The sequence below is a fragment of the Scleropages formosus genome, chromosome 15, assembly GCF_900964775.1.
Source record: "Scleropages formosus chromosome 15, fSclFor1.1, whole genome shotgun sequence".
Taxonomy (NCBI): Eukaryota; Metazoa; Chordata; class Actinopteri; order Osteoglossiformes; family Osteoglossidae; genus Scleropages; species Scleropages formosus.
The window spans coordinates 26,423,807-26,443,082 of record NC_041820.1 but is presented as its reverse complement, the minus strand read 5'-3'; the positions used below and the strand labels follow the sequence as shown (position 1 = coordinate 26,443,082).

General features: G+C 45.8%; 1 protein-coding gene across 3 annotated transcripts in view; it reads right to left on the bottom strand.

Moving 5' to 3' along the window:
• Nucleotides 1–19,276, bottom strand: part of tmem63c (transmembrane protein 63C) — a 66,535-nt gene that overhangs the window by 28,732 nt on the left and 18,527 nt on the right. For all 3 annotated transcript variants that reach the window (XM_018764236.2, XM_018764237.2, XM_018764238.2), the window contains exon 2: nt 314–531. In XM_018764236.2, coding sequence (XP_018619752.1) covers nt 314–502 — 189 coding nt within the window. In that variant the 5' untranslated portion in view covers nt 503–531. The remainder of the gene's footprint in view (nt 1–313; nt 532–19,276) is intronic.

The window sequence follows — 19,276 nt, the reverse complement described above, 5'->3', positions numbered from 1 at the left end:
GACACACAAGCAGCTAACAGCTTTACACCCTCCTGCAATAAACTGGCATAAGGAAGGAGGATCACAGAAGCACAGAAAGGAAAAGTATAAAAAAACATCCAAAATAAAATAAAAAGGGCTGAAAGAGAAATAACACGGCAAGTAAGAAAGCAGAAAAACAGCAGAACGAGAAAAGAAAAACAGAGAAGCTTAGGGAGATGCTACAGTGAGAAGAATAACCATACTGATGATATGGCTTCAAATTTTCACCTCATCTGCCATATGGCAGAGGGAATATGGCAGGAGGATGGTTTAGGGTGGAAAGATCACTCACCAGCCACATGACGACATTGATGGCAAGGACAGTGGGCACTCCCCCGAAGGGAAGACCTTGCAGGACACTACTTCGTGAGTGGGAGTGGTAGCAGCGCTCAGCTGTGGTGTTGTTCAGCCCCAGCGTGTCCAGGAAGCTCCGCACATCCAGTCGCGTGCCGCCTTCCAAGCCTGCCGTGAACCCCCTCATGCCTTCGGACTCAAGTCATACAGCCTCTGCTACGGAAGAAACCAGTTAACCAGATCAGCAGATCAGTCAGCAGCGGCAACCCCATGGATACCAGTTTCATAATTGCAAAAAACACTCTTAAGGTTATTATAATGCCAGTAATGCATATCTGGAATACCATGTCGGCAATTTGTTACTCTGCACTGGTTTGTCCTATAGTGCATTCTACCACCCTAGCTGGTGTACTATACTACACTCTGCACAAAGAAGCCTCAGAAAGAAGAAGAAGGAAAAAAAAAAGCCATACAAAACCAGCCTCAACTGGATCCAAATTTTAAGACGTCAGATTATTACAAACTACTGTTGGATGAATTCCTGTCTAGATTTGACATTTTAAGATGTGCAGCCACTTTAAGTCATCACCCCCTGTTGATTTAATATAAGGAAATTTATTAAAGCAAAGTTATCTTTAAAAGCCAGAAAAATACTTAAAACCACATTTCGCAGCAATAACAGTTTGAGATTTTTAGGGGTAACCAGCTCTGAACAATGTTCTAGTTTTGTTTAACATGATACTTAGACCTTACTGATGAAAAGCACCCCACGGCATGATGCTGCCACCACCATATTTCACAGTATCCGTTGTGCTTCTTAAGGAATGGGCTACGTTAGGTTTGTGCCACACGTAGCGCTTTGAATTTTGGCTATAAAAGCTCTGTCTTGATCTCATCTGACTATGAAATTTTTTCCCCACATCACAGCTTAGTAATGCTCATGTTTTTTGGCAATGACAGTTGTGAGGTGGTTCTTTCTGAGTAATGGGTTCTTTCGTGCCGCTTTCCCATAGAAAACAGTGTTATGCAAAGCTCTTGATATGGCTGAGTGGGGCACCATTGCTCCACTCTCAGTTGCTGAGCTCCGCAGCTCCTTCAAAGTGATTACTGACCTCTCCGAGGCTTCTCTCTAACATATATTTTTCTTGTTTGCTCACTGTCTTTTGAGGGACAGCCTTTCCTAGGCAGTGCCTACATGGTGTCATATAGTTCTCAGTTCCCAACAGATGCAGCAGTGCACACTGGGACATCTAAACATCTTGGTATCCAACACCATTTTCATAATTTATCCATTTGTTTTTAAATGAAATGCTCTATATTCTTCATTTTCACAACTTCCCTTTAGATTCCCAATTTAACTAATGATCCTTTAACAGCGGCGGTTTTTGCCCAGAAAATGTGACCGTTGGTTTAATGGTTTCCAGGGTCTGAATGCTACAAACAGTATATTTCATTTTTTTCTTAAGAAAAAGAAGAACTTTCAACATAAAACAATATCACATTAAAGTGCTGAATTCTGAGTTTGTGTTTTGAAGTAAAATTTTATCTGCATTGTACTGTATCCTTTGCAATTCAGTAAAATGAAAGAAGTAATCAAGTGTGTGAATACTTTTGGGCTGCCCTTAACTCAACACAGAACACAACAGGTTTTCTGTAACAGAACTCTGTAGCGGGGCTCCGGTAGTCCTCGTTACCCCACATCACAATGAAGGATCTTCTGATGCTCCACTGTGCTCGCCCCATGTCGTGCAGCGAGTTAAAAGCAACAGTGGCATCACTAGGGGGGAGGTGCAAACCGCAGACTGCACCGGGTGACACCAAAATGACTGTCTAGAAAATTGTGCAATTTTTCAGTAGAAATGTATTTTTTTTATAAAAATATTCCTTTAGTTATAAGAACAAAAACATTTTCGTAATAAAGCCCAGTTTACATGTATCAATATACCTACAAGGATAAAACTCTGTGCCCATTTACTTTTTGAACTTTTTACTAACATTAAAATAAACAAATTTTGATGTAGCCCTTAAATGTTTTTGCTTCGAATTCTATTGTTTTCTTACCGAATTTTCACTTTAACCACATGAAACTATGTAAATACATTTAGGCTGTGCGTATGATATTGTAATTTAAAGGTGTAATTTTAATTTTGATAGTTGTTTATGCTACTGCTGTTGCCGTTACATTCAATGATATAGCTACGGGAATTATGATTTACGAGTAACATTAGTAGAAAAAACATGACTAAGGATTCTGTACGGTCTGGTACGGGAGGAGGTCCATGGGGGGGGTGACAACAACCCTAGTGACGCCACTGAAAAGCAAACAGAATACTTATCAGTAACCCATTAAACTGTCAATGTGATGACACTTTAGAAAACCTTTCCAGCTATTTAGGGATCATTCTGAGCAAAGTGCTTTATTAGACCTGGAAGAGGAGAAAAAAAATAATAAAAAAATCAAGTTCAGAGGAATGGGTTTCTTATGAATTAATAATCCCTGTCTATTTGTGCCAAGATTGCGTAGTGAGTCGCACGGGAAAGAAGTACATCCTTCCTCTGGCTTCAACAGTCAGACACAGGATAATGAAAGATGTATTGTGAGCCGGTGGGCAGTGATACTGTGGCAGAGGGGGCAGGATTAGTGTGATGGACCGCTCCCTGGTACTGACCCCTACCAGGCCCTAACAAAACAATGACGGTCAGCTGCTGCTAATTGAAGGGAATCAGGAAAAATTTAAAAGCAGCTTGCTGAGGACTTTGTGAAAGGACTGGGAGGGTTATTTGTATTTCTGGTCTCCCTGAAAGGGGCCAAGTCCCTGTCTTGGATTCTTTTGCTTTAATGTAAAAGCAGTTTTCTTCGATCGACCTGTTGTTCTGTGCCTTAATGCCCATGTGGCCGCCTCTGCGCAACCAGCCACATTATTTACAGCCTGATAAGTGGACCGAAGGATTATTACGTTTTCTACCCTTTTAGCTGTAGGATATGGCAAAATGTCAGCAGTAACTGAAATGTGATATAAATTCATGTAATACCAGTTCATCCAAGACTGAAGCGCATCTGTCTCACCTTGACAGATTTCTGGGTGGATGATTTAGAACAAATTCAAAGATCAGACACCACCGAGTGGCCCAGGCCTCTTTTCACTTTTCTCCTGGTGTCTCAGACACATCCATTCAAAAGGACATCGAAAGATGTCATCACGGTCAACACTGGGCAGTCAGTCTAATAAGGTCATAGACATTTCATACATGGTGAATTAAGGAGAGCACAAGCTTAGGTGACCACCTCAGAGTGTGTTCAGGAAACCACCAGCACTCCACACCACTCCCTGTACTCCCTTTGTCTAAAGATCACAATGGTGCTGACAAGTGTCTTCCATGCAGCTCTGTTTCCATGGTTTCCCCCATCCCTCCCATCCCCAAGAACATCATATTTCTCACTGTTTCCTTATTATACTTTCTGGACAACTCTAGTACCCACACTTCACAAGCTGATATTCCAGGTCTGGTTCCCAGCATCAGCGATACCATGCTGAGAGTCGATCCTGCAAATTCACGTTGGTGAAGTCGCCTTTTATCCTCCATTGATTTCTCTCTGTACGACTCAGCTTACATGCAGTGAATTTCCAGTGGTGAAAGCAGCCTCCGTTCAGTCCATGGACAAAACACGACTCCGAGAACTACATCAAAACTGTAGATAAACAGTTGACCAACACACAAAATATTTAAAAAAAACTCACATATTCACAAACATTGTGAGCATATCAGTATCAAATATTGGCGTCAATTTCCATAGGTCTTCATCTAAAAGGAAAAAGTAAGACAACTGGTATCCAGAGAAGCTTATCAGCTGAGGAAAGGGGCAACACTTGACAAGGGAAATTTGGCCCTTGCAGTCCGCGATTCCGACTGTCAGCCCCAGCAGGCTCCATAAAAACCAATTAGCAGGATATGGCTGAGGTATGAGGACGACGTAACTGGTTTAAAGGTGAAGTATTACGAGGCATTATTTCTCAGTGACGCCATTCAGAGTAGCTGTGAAGCTGCAGACAGGGCATATGGCCCATACTGAATGAGCCTTGCAGCCCTCTTTAATGCTGCAATCAGACTGGATAAACTGGGTACTGTGCACCAATTTATGTTAATGATGCAGAAATTAACATAAACCTCCATTCCATCCATCCATCCATCCAGCCATCCATCCATTTTCTAGGCCACTTAGTCCTTCTAGGGTCACGGTGGCTATAGGGAGAGCAGAGAAACCCAGACGTCCCTGTCCCTTCCTCCAGCTCAACCTGGGGGATCTCCAGCCGCTCCCAGGCCAGTTGGGAGATATAATCTCTCCAGCAGGTCCTGGGCCGACCTCGGGGTCTTGTCCCGGCTGGCCGTGCCTGCTATACCTCCAAAGGAAGGCGCCCGGGGGGCATCCTTACCAGATGCCCGAACCACCTTAACGGGCTCCTTTCAACGCAGAAGAGTAGCGGCTTTACTCCGAGTTCCTCCCGGATGGCGGAACTCCTCACCCTGTCATGGAGAGTGAGTCCCAACACCCTGCGGAGAAAACTCATTTCAGCCGCTTGTATCCACAATCTTATTCTTTCGGTCATTACCTGAAGTTCATGACCATAGGTCAGTGTAGGGACATAGATCGACCGGTAAATGGAGACAAGACACAGCCTTGGCAGAGTCCAACACCCACATTGAACAGACTTGACTTAATGCCGAGTATGTGGACACAGCTCTCACTCCGTGTGTACAGAGACCGAATGGCCCGCAGTAGTGGCCCTAGCAGTCCATACTCCTGAAGCACCTCCCACAGAGTTTTGAGGAACACGGTCATAAACCTTCTCCAAGAGGGTAAAAAGCTGGTCCACTGTTCCACGGAGGGAACGGAATGCGCATTGTTCCTCTTCAATCTGAGATTCAACCATTGGCCAGAGCCTCCTTTCCAGCACCCTAGCATAGACTTTCCCAGGGAGGCTGAGAAGTGTGATACTCCGATAGTTGACACACACTCTTTGGTCCCCTTTCTTAAAGATAGGGACCACCACCCCAGTTTGCCAATCCAAAGGCACTGTCCCCGAGGTCCATGCAACATTGCAGAGGCATGTCAGCCATAACAGCCCTACAACATCCAGGGCTTTAAGCAATTCCGGGCGAATCACATCCATCCTCGGTGCTTTGCCACTATGGAGCTTTCCAACGAGCTCAGTGACTTCCACCAGGGAAATGGACTCTGACACCCCGGAAGCCTCTGGCCTTGACTCCTGAAAGGGAGGCATATCTCTCGGGTTTAAGAGTCCCTCGAAGTGCTCCTTCTACCTCCCGACAATGTCCTCATTTGAGGTCAGAATTTCTCCATGTTTGCTGAGCACAGCTTGAACGATGCTCCTCCGACCCCTCCTGAATGAAGATCCAGACTAACACAATCCAAAAAACCTCTATGACGAACGTAAACAAGTCAACGTTTACCCTGCCCAGACTAGGGTCACAGGGACCTACCCTTGCAGCCAGGCCTGGGGCTAGTCCTCACTAGCCCCAGGCCTGGCTGCAAGGGTAGGTGCCAGGGCTCAGCCTGAAAACACAACGTGGGGAGGCCATGTGGGCTCACTACCTACAAGGTCCAGCATGGGAGTCAGGTGCAAAGCCTTTCAGGCAGCAGGAGGGGGCAGGATGACATGGCAGAAACATAAACCTCATTAAGAGTTAGTACTGTAAGCCAGCTGTCTCCTTCCAGGGTTCAAGAATGTTTGCATCGAAACCAGAAAACACCTTCAGACAAGATTGTTCCATCGACGTCTTACAAGAATAGGGAATGTTGGGAAGGCTGGCAGAGAAAAGCCACACGGCGGCATCACTAGGGGGGTACGGATTGCACCGAGTGACACCAAAATGACCGTCTATTAAATTATGCAACGTTTCAGCACAAATGCATTATTTTTTTGTAAAAATATCTCTGTAGTTAGTTATAAGAACAAAAACATTTTTCATAATAAAGCCCAGCTGACATGTATCAATATATAAAACTCTGCGCTCATTGACTTTATGAACGTTCTAATGCGCTCCGCTCACAGCTCTCATTATTACCCAATTACAGTGACGCGTCGAATCACGTGGTTTCATCTCCACGCGCTACAAACACGCGCTCTTGTTTCCGTCGCTGATTTTGTCACAATTTTCTGGTATTAGCTATAATATTGTGGTAATTATTATTTGTGAACTTATATCAATAGCGCTAAAATAAACATCATTTTGATGTACTTCTTAAATGTTTTTACTTTGAATTCTATTGTTTCCTACCAAATTTTTCACTGTAACCACAGGAAACTATTGTATTTAAATATATTTAGGCTGTGTGTATGATATTGTAATTAAAGGTGTAATTTTAATTTTGCTAGTTATGTCACTACTATTCACTATTTCACACATTCAGTGATATAGCTACAGGAATTATGATTTATGAGTAACATTAGTAGAAAAAACATGACTAAGGATTCTGTATGGTCTGGTACGGGAGGAGGTCCATGAGGGGGGGTGACAACAACCCTAGTGACACCACTGAAGCCACACCACTGGTCCAGCTCACAAGTAGTGGAACATGTGAGAAACACCTTGATCTGCCTGAATTCAGCTACAGTGGTTGGCTTTCCAAGCGGTGAGCTTTCTGAAAGTGTCTGCTGTCTGTCGATGTGGCAGGCTTTCCCTCTGTGTAACGCCTCCCTCGCTCCTTCCCAACCCCAACGGTTTTAGAACAAGATCATGTGTTGAGAGGTAAGCTTAAAGCTTAATATGAGCGAACAAACATTAAAGAGGATACTGAGCACAAGGAAAGCTGATGGAATTCATTTCAACTGCAGCACTGTTATTCGCAGTGGAAAGCATAGGCACTAATGAATGAAATATAGCGATCCAGCAGGGGGGCAGGGATGAACAGAGGGTGGTGCTGCTGCCTCACAGTACATATGCTGTGGGTTCAAATCCAGCTCAAGCTCTCTCTGTATGTACTATGGATGTTCCCCCTTGTTTGCATGGGTTTCCTCCAGACACAGCGGTCCAAAAACACAATTTAGCTGCCTGCAACTGCCCCTATTAAGTTCAAGACACTGATTATGACCTAAAAGACCATCATTCTTAAAGACCTACGGGACCTGATCACTTTAAAATTGTAGAAACGTTATTAGCTGGGGCTAATCACTGACAATATTTCTTCCTCCGGATTCAACAGTGAAAGAGAGACGGAGGAGGAGAGCAGGAGCGAAGAGACGAGCACAACCCAGATCACGACCCCGGTACCGATCCCGACCCCGTGCACGACGCCGACGAGATCATGTCAAATCCCGTCTACCCATTTCCGGTTCCCCCGTTTCCCCGCTTTGCCTCCTCGCTGTTGACGGGTGAATAAAAGATGCCAACAGGCGAGCACTGCACCTACTGCCTCTGGCTTTGTCTGCTGCAATGAGCCATTACCAAAAAGTGTAATAACACTCAAACCTAAAAAGGTGAAAACACTTAACCGTCTATCTTTAGTTAGTGTATGCCTTATTATTATTATTTAGTGCTGTACAGGTGTCTGGGTGAGTGATTACAGCCAGTTTACTGTAGTGTATCTAACACCGAAAGTGACTTAGGAAAAAGGTGTGATCTAAATACTAGCCATTTTAAGCAGCATTGGAGAAAAGAGTCTGAGATAAATGTAAATGTCTCGTGCTGCTCAGCTGTCAGAAGGTGCACTAAATCCCAACTCGGTGCTTGTAAACTCAAAAGAAATCCTTTGGAAGCGGAAGTCGGGGTATTGCATTATTTACTTAGCAGATGCTTTTCTCCAAAGCAACTTCAAAAAAACTCCACATAGTGTTATCAGCCCACACACCTTATTCACTGCGGTAACTTACACTGCTAGATACACTACTTACACTGGGTCACTCATCCATACATCAGTGGAACACACACACACACACACACACACACACACACACACACACACACACACACACTCTCTCTCTCCCTCTCTCTCTGTCACTCACACACTATGTGTGAACCTGAACAGTATGTCTTTGCACTATGGGAGGAAACCAGAGCACCCAGAGGAAACCCATGCAGACACAGGAGGGAACATACAAACTCCACACATACTGAGTGGGGGTCGAACCCATGTCCTCTTGCAACCACCCAGGTGCTGTGCAACAGCAGCGCTACTCGCTGTGCCACCATACCACCCGTGCTTAATAAAACGCTTTGAAAAGTCAAATTCTAGTAAGAGGAATGGGCCTATTTCGGGGGACGACTATAAAGTAGCCAGGAAAAAAATACTTCAAGCTGTGGCCCCTATGGTGCTTTAAGCGCTCAGATAGTGGCCCACCTCTCTAACTGACAGGGTGTGTGAATATAAGAAGATTAATTTGAGTATGGCAGATGGTGATCCTGCCCATTAGGGCTTGATAGACTTCCTGCTAAAGCCCTGTTGCTTCCTGAAAGTTTGACTTCACCACTATCTCTTCCGTGCTCTGTGTACTGAAACCTCACAAATATTTTATAGCTGCAACTAAGTGACTGAAGTCCGGCCTTTTCCCACATAAAGGTGTTCATAAACCATCCGGACACTCCACGAGTCCAACGTTACTGATTAAAACAATACCGCTTCGACGCAGAATTCGGGGCTTGGTCTTACTCTCGGTGGACAGAGTTTCTAATAGACATCACCATCTACGATGGATGTGGGGTCAAAGATGACAGCGAGATTTCTCCAGCTACCACTGAGGGACTACAGGAGAGCCCATCCAATAAAACTCACCCAAACCAACTGACCATTCAGATAAGATAAAAAAAAAAAAAAAAAACGATGCCAAATTAATGAATGCAAATGCACTGAATGAATCAAAAAAAAAAAAAAAAGGCAGTGCACAGCAGACGGATGCAAACTCATCGGTCTGATGTCATCACCAGGATGTTAGTGTTTCGACAAGGCCTTTTAGCCCCTGGTTTATCTCATTAAACTAATGTCTTTGATGAGTTTATGCAAACTTCATGTTACCAGACGCAGTGGGCGTACGGGAAAATCAAATCTGCAGTGTAATTAAAATGTACTAATGGACAGAACTAATATCTACAGCCAGGAATGCGTCACGCTGCTCGTCGCAGTTGGCCAACATTTAAAAGATGAAACTCTTTCCTTCAATCACCATTATTGCTTGGGCAAACCCACTTTGGCCTAGAACCATGCTGACCCGGACTGAGCCGTGATGCTGAGCCATCACTCCACCGCAGACGCAGTTGGTGACGTCACTTCCAGAGCAGCACTTCTGGGCACTTCAGCCCAGGCTCCGTGCCAACGCGTCCCTCTGGCTCACTGCAGATTCTCCGCTACTATGGCTCTGCTGGAACTGCGGAAGACGAGGGAATGTGCCCTCCTGTTTTCTTGAGGTGCTTCCAGGAACCTCTCTTAACCTTAAATGGCCTTTGCGGAGCGGAGCTGCCCCGATAGTGGCATATTTGCTGCGTCAGAAGGCTGCCACAACATCAGAACGGCCCAGGGAGGTCACAGCCACTCGGAGACAGAGGCGCGGTCAACCGTGATGAAAGTGAAAAAGAATTAGACCCCTCAGTCTGTGGCTCTGTTTGACGTTGCACGTGCTACTAATGCAATCGTATGCCATGGAATCAAGGAAACACTAAGATTTGATATAACCATGATCCTGTCTACTGGAGTCGGGAGCCTGTCTGCACAAGGTGCCCAAGGGCATTTTGCTGATTTTCACAGTAGAAGAGATGGGGCACACCAGGAGAAGGGCTCCCTAGAGTCAAAAGTTGTCAGCGAGCTGGAGAATGCGAAGCAAGTTGGGCTCCCAACCCACCGGTCCTCCATGTAGACAGCGTGTGTGCTGGGGAAGTAAGATGACAGTAAAGAAAAACGACCATACCGGAACAAGGCATCCTTAGCCATATAGTCACCGAACACTTTATTAGGGACACTAATACTGGGTAGGGCTGCCCTTTGCTCTCAAAACAGCCTCATTTCTTTGTGGTATAGATTCCACAAGATGTCGGAAAGATTCCGTTGATATTCTGCTCCATGCTGACATGATTGCATCACGCAATTTCTGCAGTTTTGTTAGCTGCAAATTTATACTGTTAATCTCCCCTTCTCATACATCCTAAAGGTGTTCTATTGGATTCAGATCTGGTGACTGGGAAGGCCACTGAAGAACATTGAACATTATCATGCTAGAAGTAGCGATTACAAGATGGGTAAATTGTGGCCATAAAGGGATGCAATAATACTCAGGCTGTGGCAGTGAAGTGACGAGTGACTGGTATTAATGGGTCCAAAGTGTGCCAATCAAACATTCCCCGCAACATTACACCACCACCACCAGCCTGGACTGTTGACATAACGCAGCTTGGGTCCATAGACTCATGTTGCTGATGTCAATTTCTGACCTTACCACCTGTGTGCCTCAGCAGAAATTGAGACTCATGAGACCAGGCCTCGTTGTTCCAGTCTTCAACTGTCCAGTTTTGCCGCACCTGTGCCCACTGCAGCCTCAGCTTTCTGTTCATGGCTGACAGGAGTGGAACCCGATGTGGTCTTCTGCTGTTGTAGCCCATCCATCTCAAGGTTCAACGTGTTGTGCATTCTGAGATGCTTTTCTGTTATCCGAGTTACTGTAGCCTTCCTGTCAGCTCGAACCAGCCTGGCCATTCTCCTCTGACCTTTCTCATCAACAAGGTGTTTCTGTCTGCAGAATTGCAGCTCACTGGATGTTTTTTGTTTTTCCACAGCATTCAGAGTAAATTCTAGTGACCGCTATGGAAGAAAATCCCAGAAGATCAGCAGTTACAGAAATACTCAGTCCAGCCCGTCTGGCTCCATCATTCCACGGTCAGTCACTGAGATCACATTTTTCCCCATTCTGGTGTTTGATGTGAACATTAACTGAAGTTCCTGATCTGCATATGCACGATTTTATACATTACCCTGCTGCCACATAATTGGCTGATTAGGTAATTGCATGAATAAGCAGGTATACAGGTGTTACTAATAAAGTGCTCAGTGAGCATATGATTAACTGCCACCGAGATGCTAAACAGATAGATCCCTCCTCCACTCTTCATAACGGCGTATTTTCTTGGTCTTGCACGCACGCACGCACGCACTATAACCTTGAAGCCTTCACTTCCAAGTGGCGTCAACGCCTGACTGAAGCTGAATAGTGGGGCTTGATGATCTTTCGAATCCAGCTCAGTCTGTATGTTCTCATTGTGTTTGCGTGGGTTTCCTCCTAGAGACCAAATACATGCAGTGTGAATTGGTGATGCTAAATAGCTTGTAGTATGTGTGTATGGCTATCCTGCAATGGACTGGTGTCATGTTCAAGGAGTACCCCTTCTAGCCTAGCGCCCAGTGACTCCACAATAGGCTGTGGACTGCTGGACTTTCCTGACCCAGATAAGCGTTTAACAAAAGTGAATGATAATAATATTAATTATAATAACACAAATTACCTAAGATGCATTATTGTTCTTGAGAACACAAGAAAATACAGTACGAGCTACAGATCATGCAGTGGTGAGGATTTTTAACCTTATATACAGACAGTCCCCGACTCACGATTGGGTCACATTCCGATAAACCCATCGTAAGTGGAAAATACATTTAATACAGCTAACCTAACAAACATCATCGCTTCTTAACCTTTAAGATCGTCGAGATCATCGACTGCGGAAGTCGAAGCTCACGTGCAATGGCCATTATGGGCTGGCTGCCTTCATGCTGGGCAATTATCTTGAGTTTCTCCTCAAGAGTAACTGCCTTCCACCTCTTCTTCTTGCCAGTAGCAGGAGACACAGATGGAGGTTTAGTAGACATGATGGACGCACAAAACACAACGTAGATACGGGGGGGTATCCAAAAAAACGCTTGAAACACAGAACACTGTAGAGTATCAGTTTTATGCACTAGTGACCGCGTGGCAGATTGGGAGATGCTGATCACTGCCACTGCCCAGCATCACGAGACAGTATCGTACCCCATAATGCTTGGCCAGGAAAGAAAGAAAAATTCAAAAGTATGGTTTCTGCTGAATGCGTATCGCTATCGCAAAGTCGAAAAATCGTAAGTCTGCAATTCCTAACTTGGGGACCGTCTGTATACACGCAATAAGGATGAATGCCACATACAATAACTATGTATGCTGTATGTCAGCAATTGTTGATTTCATCACTAATGTTGATAAACTTTTAAGGAGACTGCAGACTACTTCCACAGCATGTACATTTAATATATAATTATGGTTGAGTCTATGATCTGTATTTGGCAGCTGAAGACCTTCCATTATTTTTCCATCAGTGTATGCAACGATGTGTTGGAGTCTTTCCTGTGAACAGACCCCTTTCCCCCAAGGGTGCCTTGGACAATGCGAAATGCATCTGGCTCATCAGCCTCGTTGCCACAGGCAACAGCTCCAAGAAACCCCACCCCCGCCACCCTACCCTGCAAAGCTGTATTTTATTCACCTAATGGCTTGCAACATTGTGCTGAAGTCAGAGTAATTTTCACAGCAATGAACTGTGAGCTGAGTGCAGCACGGTGGTAAAGCATGTAGTGCTGACTTTTCACTGCTCCTGGGTGGAGGGCGTGGACCTGGGATCGAAACTGGCTCCAACCGTTGAGTCCGCATTCCCTCTTTGAGTGGGTTTCCTTCAAGTGCTGTGGTATTCCCCCAGTCCAGAGACATGTTTGGTGAACTGGTGAATCTAAAACTGCTCTTAGAGTGTGCTCATGTGACCGACTGAGGACACCGAAAAGAACTTGCTTATCATCACTGATGTGTGCATATGGTCTTAATATACGGATCGAGTCCTGTCAACTGGATGTCTTCCTGCAGGTTGCACACTGTTATGGACTAGTCCTGCCTATCGCTAGTTCCCTGGGAAAGAGGTGATGGAGACTTCTAATAGCATCAAGTAAGGACTCCTGGGTGCCGTGACGCATCCGATAGCCGTGAGCGAACCTATGACTCAGAACTTACAAGTATTACACTCCTTTCTGACACTTCAGGGCATCCTAGATAATATGGTAGGAAGGCCTAGAGGGTAATTTGGAGAACCGGCAGACTGCGGGAGTCGGGAAGGACTTCTGTTACAAGTCTTGTGGAGAAGGCAGGTGGAACACATCTGTTGTGTGCATTTCTCCTCCAGGTGCATGAGGAATGGAAAGTGCCATCCGTGATAAAACCGAGGCCAAGCTTGATGATCCGCAGTTGCTGAGCTCCGACAAAAAAAAAAAAAAAAAAAAAAAAAACCTTTGCAGAAAGCATAAGCTTTTAAAGGTTGTGGGAAGATAAACAAAGCTGGAGAACAGCAGGAGAACTGAGAACAGAAGAGACCAGGATTCCCTCCCACTCCAATGTTTGAAAACTCTACGTGCGAGAGACCTGAACACGCTAACCCACAGAAGAGTCTATATACCAGCTGATTAAATCCCAGTTGGACTTACAGGTGGAAAAACACAAATATACATGAATCTTTCTCTCTACCTCAATCTGTTTTGCAGAACCCAGGTCTGGACTTGAAGGAGACACCTATGGGATGCAACACATGTGAAATTTGTGTAGCACTCACTGCATCCAGTCAGATTTCCTAACAATCATAGTAAAAACCCAAACACATCCATCCACCCATCCATTCATCTTCAGTAACCGCTTGTCCTGAGCAGGGTCACAGTCAACCGGAGCTTATCTCAGAAGCATTGGGTGCAAGGCTGGGGTGGGGGATACACCCTGGACAGGACGCCAGTCCATCGCACATTCACACATTCAGCATCACCGAATGACCCAAACTGCACGTTCTTGGACTGTGGGAGGAATCCCACACGGACACGGGGAGAACATGCAAGCCCCTCGCAGACCGAGCTGGGATCGAACCCACGTTCCCTCGCACCACCCAGTAACACACAAACTGTACAGTGAGGCAGCAGGGATAAACCCCAAACCACACTCATATATAATGGTAATAAGCCTCAGGAGTTCATGCAAGTCCACAGATCATGAAGAAACTACAAGCTAAAAGCTTTATATCAGAACTATATGTCGCCTAAGGAGCCAAAAGATTCCATGAAGAAAAGAAATTCATTCTAGCAGAACTTTCAACCCTTAAAGATTCAAGAGTTTGTTATGTGTACAGTAAACAGTTCGTTACACCATAGAATTAAATTCTTACTCTGTGAATCCTCTCAGCAGCCTATGACAAAAATTATAAGGACATAAGGAAAGAAAACACAAGGTGTAAATCACAAATTTACAAAATTACTATTGGTGCAAAAATCCAAGAAATTAAGGTATATGCATATATAAAGTGTGCAGTGTGCAATGTAAACATGGAAGATGTACATGTGCAAAGTCCTGCAGAGGTAGATTGGGTCTATTCACAGTTGAAAGGGGGTGTGTGTTTGTGTGCGCAAGGTATGCGGAGGTAGTCTGTGGTCTCTGTTATTGGCGTTGTGTTTGTGTGTGTGTGGGAAGGATGGGGTAGTTCACATCTCTCAGGCTGAGTGGGTAATCTGTGTCTGCCGTGATGGGTGGAGAGGCAGTGGATGGGTGTCATTCACAAGCCTGATGGCCTGTGGGTAAAAACTGTATTTCAGCCTTGAAGTTCTGGCTTTAACACTCCTGTAGCGTCTGCCTGATGGTAAAGGTATGAAAAGGCTGTGCTGGGGATGACTATTGTCCTTGATGTTAGTGGCTCTCCTGATGGTTCTGGCCTGGTAGAGCAGTGGCTCTCCAGTGGTGGTAAGGACGTTCCAGAGATGGTTTGAGCAGCTTTCACCACTCGCTGTAGCGCCTTATGATCCTGTACTGCGCAGCTTCCAAACCACACTGTGATAGACCTGGTGAGGATGCTCTCGATTGCACACCTATAGAAGCTTCTGAGGATTCGGCTTGGCATGCCAAATTTCCTCAGCCTTCTCAAGAAGTGTAGATGCTGACGTGATTTCTTGACCAGATGTGTAGTGTTGTGAGATCTTCAGTAATATGAACACCCAGGAATCTGAAGCTGCTCACTCTCTCCACCACTGTCTCACCAATATGCAGCGATGAGTGTTGCTCCCTCCTTCACCGTGGATCGACTATCAACTCCTTTGTTTTGTTGACATTGAGGGAGAGATTGTTGTCGTGGCACCACTTCACTAAGTCAGCTACTTCCCTCCTGTATGCAGACTCATCTCCTCCCGTTATCAGTCCAATGACCGTCGTATCATCGGCAAATTTGATGATGCTGGTGTTCTGGGAGGCCACACAATCATAGGTGAAGAGTGCGTAGAACATGGGGCTCAGCACGCAGCCCTGTGGAGTTCCTGTGTTTATGGTTATTGACCTGGATGTGTGGTTCCCAATTCTAACGGACTGGGGTCTGCCCATTAGAAAGTCCAGAACCTAGTTGCAGAGGGTGGGTGGCACACCAAGATTGTGAAGCTTGTTGATGAGCTTCGAAGGTATCACTGTGTTGAACGTTGAGCTATAATCAATAAACAGCATTCGCACATACCTGTCCTTGTTTTCCAGGTGGGTGAGGGCAGTGTGTATTGTTGTACTGATGGCGTCCTCTGTGGATCTCTTCCGTCTGTATGCGAACTGGAGAGGGTCCAGAGCATCTGGAGCGATGGTCTGGATGTACCTCATGACGATTCTCTCGAAGCACTTCATCACTATTGGAGTCAATGCAACGGGTCGGTAGTCATTGAGGCAGGATACTTTATTGTTTTTTGGCAGCGGCAGGATAGTGGTCCTCTTTAAGCAGGTGGGAATTGAGGCTTATGCAAGGGACAAATTGAATATATCCGTAAAGACATCAGCTAACACCGATGAGCAGGTTCTAAGTACCTGTCCAGGGATGTTGTCTGGGCCGGCTGAGTTCCGTGAGTTTGTTTTCCCAAAAGTCTTGCCACAACTGCAGATGTGACCATGAATGGTGGGTTCTGTGTGTTCCCACCAGTCAGTTTAATACCCAGTGGTTCGTTGTTGAGAACCTCGAAACGGGCAAAGAATTCGTTGAGTTTGTTAGGTGTGATGCGGCTGTCAGTGATCTCACACCTGCTTCTGCCCCGATAGTCTGCGATATTCTGTAATCCCTGCCACGTGTGCCGGGTGTCAGCCGTAGTGTAATGACACTCCAGTCTCAGTCTGTATTCCCTCTTGGCAGCCCTAATGGCTCTTCGAAGATCATACCTGTCCTTCTTGTAGTCGCTGGCATTGCCTGAGACGAATGCAGTAGAACGGACACGCAACATGGATCGAACTCAACAGTTTATCCACGGCTTTTGGTTGAGGTATGTCCGGATCTTATTTGGTGAGCGCAATGTTCTCGACGCAGGTGCCAATGTAACTGGTTACTGCCGACGTGTAGTCATCAAGGTCAACAGTACAGTTCTCGCGCATGGCAGCATTTTAAGACACCTCCCGATCAATGCAGTCAAACCAGTCCTGAAGCACATCATCAGCAGGGGCGTAGCCAGAACTTTTTCCAGGGGTGGCCAGGTAAGACCCAGTGATTTCATTGGGGTGGCCAAAAAAAAAAAAAAAATAAAAAAATAACTGATTATGGCATGCTGTACCAAAAGCAAATTCTACAGACAGAAATTCTATAAATAGTACAGAATTTATTACAAATGTACACAAGAAATTAGTGACAGTACTTAGAAATGTCTGTAAAAACATTATAATATCATTTGATACAATCCTTATTCTACATTATTTGTATATTTAGATGCTAATGACGCAAATTGGGCATCGGAAATTTTTTTTTTTTTATGTTTACAGATACAACTTATGTAACCTACATCCCTGGGCAACGACTGACTACATGAGTGTTTCTGCTCATCTCCGATTCTGGTCTGATGTGTGTTGTGTCTGTAGAGCTTCTCCGCAAGCTCCCTCTCGGACTGTATCTCTGCTCCCTCTTCGTCCGTCTTAGCAGCACACGTTTCCCCTGCTTCTTCATCCGTCTCTGTAGCATTCGTTTTCCTGCCTCTTTGTCATTTTCAGTTTTACTGCTACTAGTCCTCTTTTGTGGGGAAAAAAAAAAGGAATGTATTTTCCCATCTTCCCCTGCTTTCCTTTTCACGCTCTCTACAGTTTAGACAAACACACCTATCAAGAAACGCTTCTTAAAGTGAATAGCTACTTACAAAAAACAGTGACAAGACTGACAATGTAAGCGTATCATGATGTAACGTAATTTTTAAAAATTAGCTAGCTAGCCGTTGCAGTAACTTTAGCTAACGTTAGCTAAATTACGCGATATTAACGGTAAGCTAACATCGCAGTACCTCGACTACAAACTCTCACGAAATGAAATGTAGGTAAACAACACTGATTTTACTCTCCCGAACAGCGTATCCTCTTGCGTTGCTCGCTTGCGCTGGACTTTGTACCGAAATTGAATTTTGCCGCTCTACTCACCCCTCCTACACACAGAGGTTTGTGCCGTTGGGACGGTTCGCAGCTCTTCAGCCCAATAGCGCCGCACACCATGTGCGTCATACGAGTTTGAGCGGCGAAAAAAGTCACCTGTCAACGTGGTCAGAGTGCTTTGCGCAACAAGGGTGGCCGAGCTTCAGTCAGGGGCGGCCTTGGCCACCCACGGCCACCACGTAGCTACGCCCCCGTTCATCAGATTCTTCAGACCGCACTTTTACGGTTTTCCCGAGATGTGATCGGACTGTCCGAATTCGGGGCGGGGTGCAGCCTTGTACGTGCCCTTCACGTTACTGTACACCTGGTCCAATTTGTTTTTCTCCCTTGCAGGGAAATTAACATGTTGGTTATATGTAGGGAGTACATTTCGTAAAGTACAGTGGTTAAAGTCGCCTGCGACGATAAACACAGCGTCCGGATGTGCGATTTCTTGCGCGTTTATGGCGTCGTGCAGAATCCCGAGCGCTACCGTGGCCTGTGGCCGGGAGAAATACGGCGGGAAACTCCCTCGGCGGATAAAAGGGCCTGCATTTCACTACTGAAAGTTCCAAATCACTCGAACAGCGTTTGCTGACCGTCCGAGCAACCCTAACCCTAACGCAAACGCACGTTCCTCCACCTTCACGTTTTCCGGACGACCGGCGTCCGCGCGTCTTAAACGTCACGAACCAAGCCATTTGGCAAGAACACCTCTGAGCACACCTCAGCTGCTCAGCATATCTGAATGTAGGGACGTACAGCTCCGATCCTCGCGGGCCGAAGTTCTCGCTTCCGTCGTCTCAGATTCAACACGCCGAAGTCGAAACAACTACACGGTCGAGTCACATTATTATGACCACCTCCTGCATTTGACGTCGGCAGCGCGTAGCCCATGAAGCTGGCTTGGTGGGTATAAGGCATGCGATAGGCCGTCTGCCCACAAATCACTCGTTGCTGTCGTGGGTAAAAGGGGCGATTTAGCAGAGTTGCAAAAAGGGATGATTATCGGCTTTCGGGCCAAGGGTGGCAGTATTTCTGAAATGTCCGACAGCGGTTGGAAGAGCACGACGAAGACTTCCAAGTACTTCCCTGGCCCCCTAATTCCCCAGACTTGAACCCAATTGAGCATCTGTGGGACCACCTCGATCGTCGCGTTCGCTCTATGGATCCTCCGCCACGCAACCTCCAGCAGCTGTGGATGCACTGCTCACTGCGGTCATCATGGCTCCAGATACCTGTGACAACCTACCGGCACCTTATTGAGTCACTCCCAGCCCGTCTAGCTGCTGTCCGTGCTGCACACGGCGGTTACTCTGGATATTAGCTGGCGGTCATAATAATGCGACTCGACCGTGTATTTATGGCCAGTGAGGTAAAGCCACAAGTGTGACGGTAAACAGTCTGAAAGCAAGAGCAGAACCACTTGGACAAGGACAGCCCAGACTGCGAAAACACAGGTGTGTGTTTGGCCAGGGCTGCACTTTGAGACACACACTCCAGGTTTTAGTCTG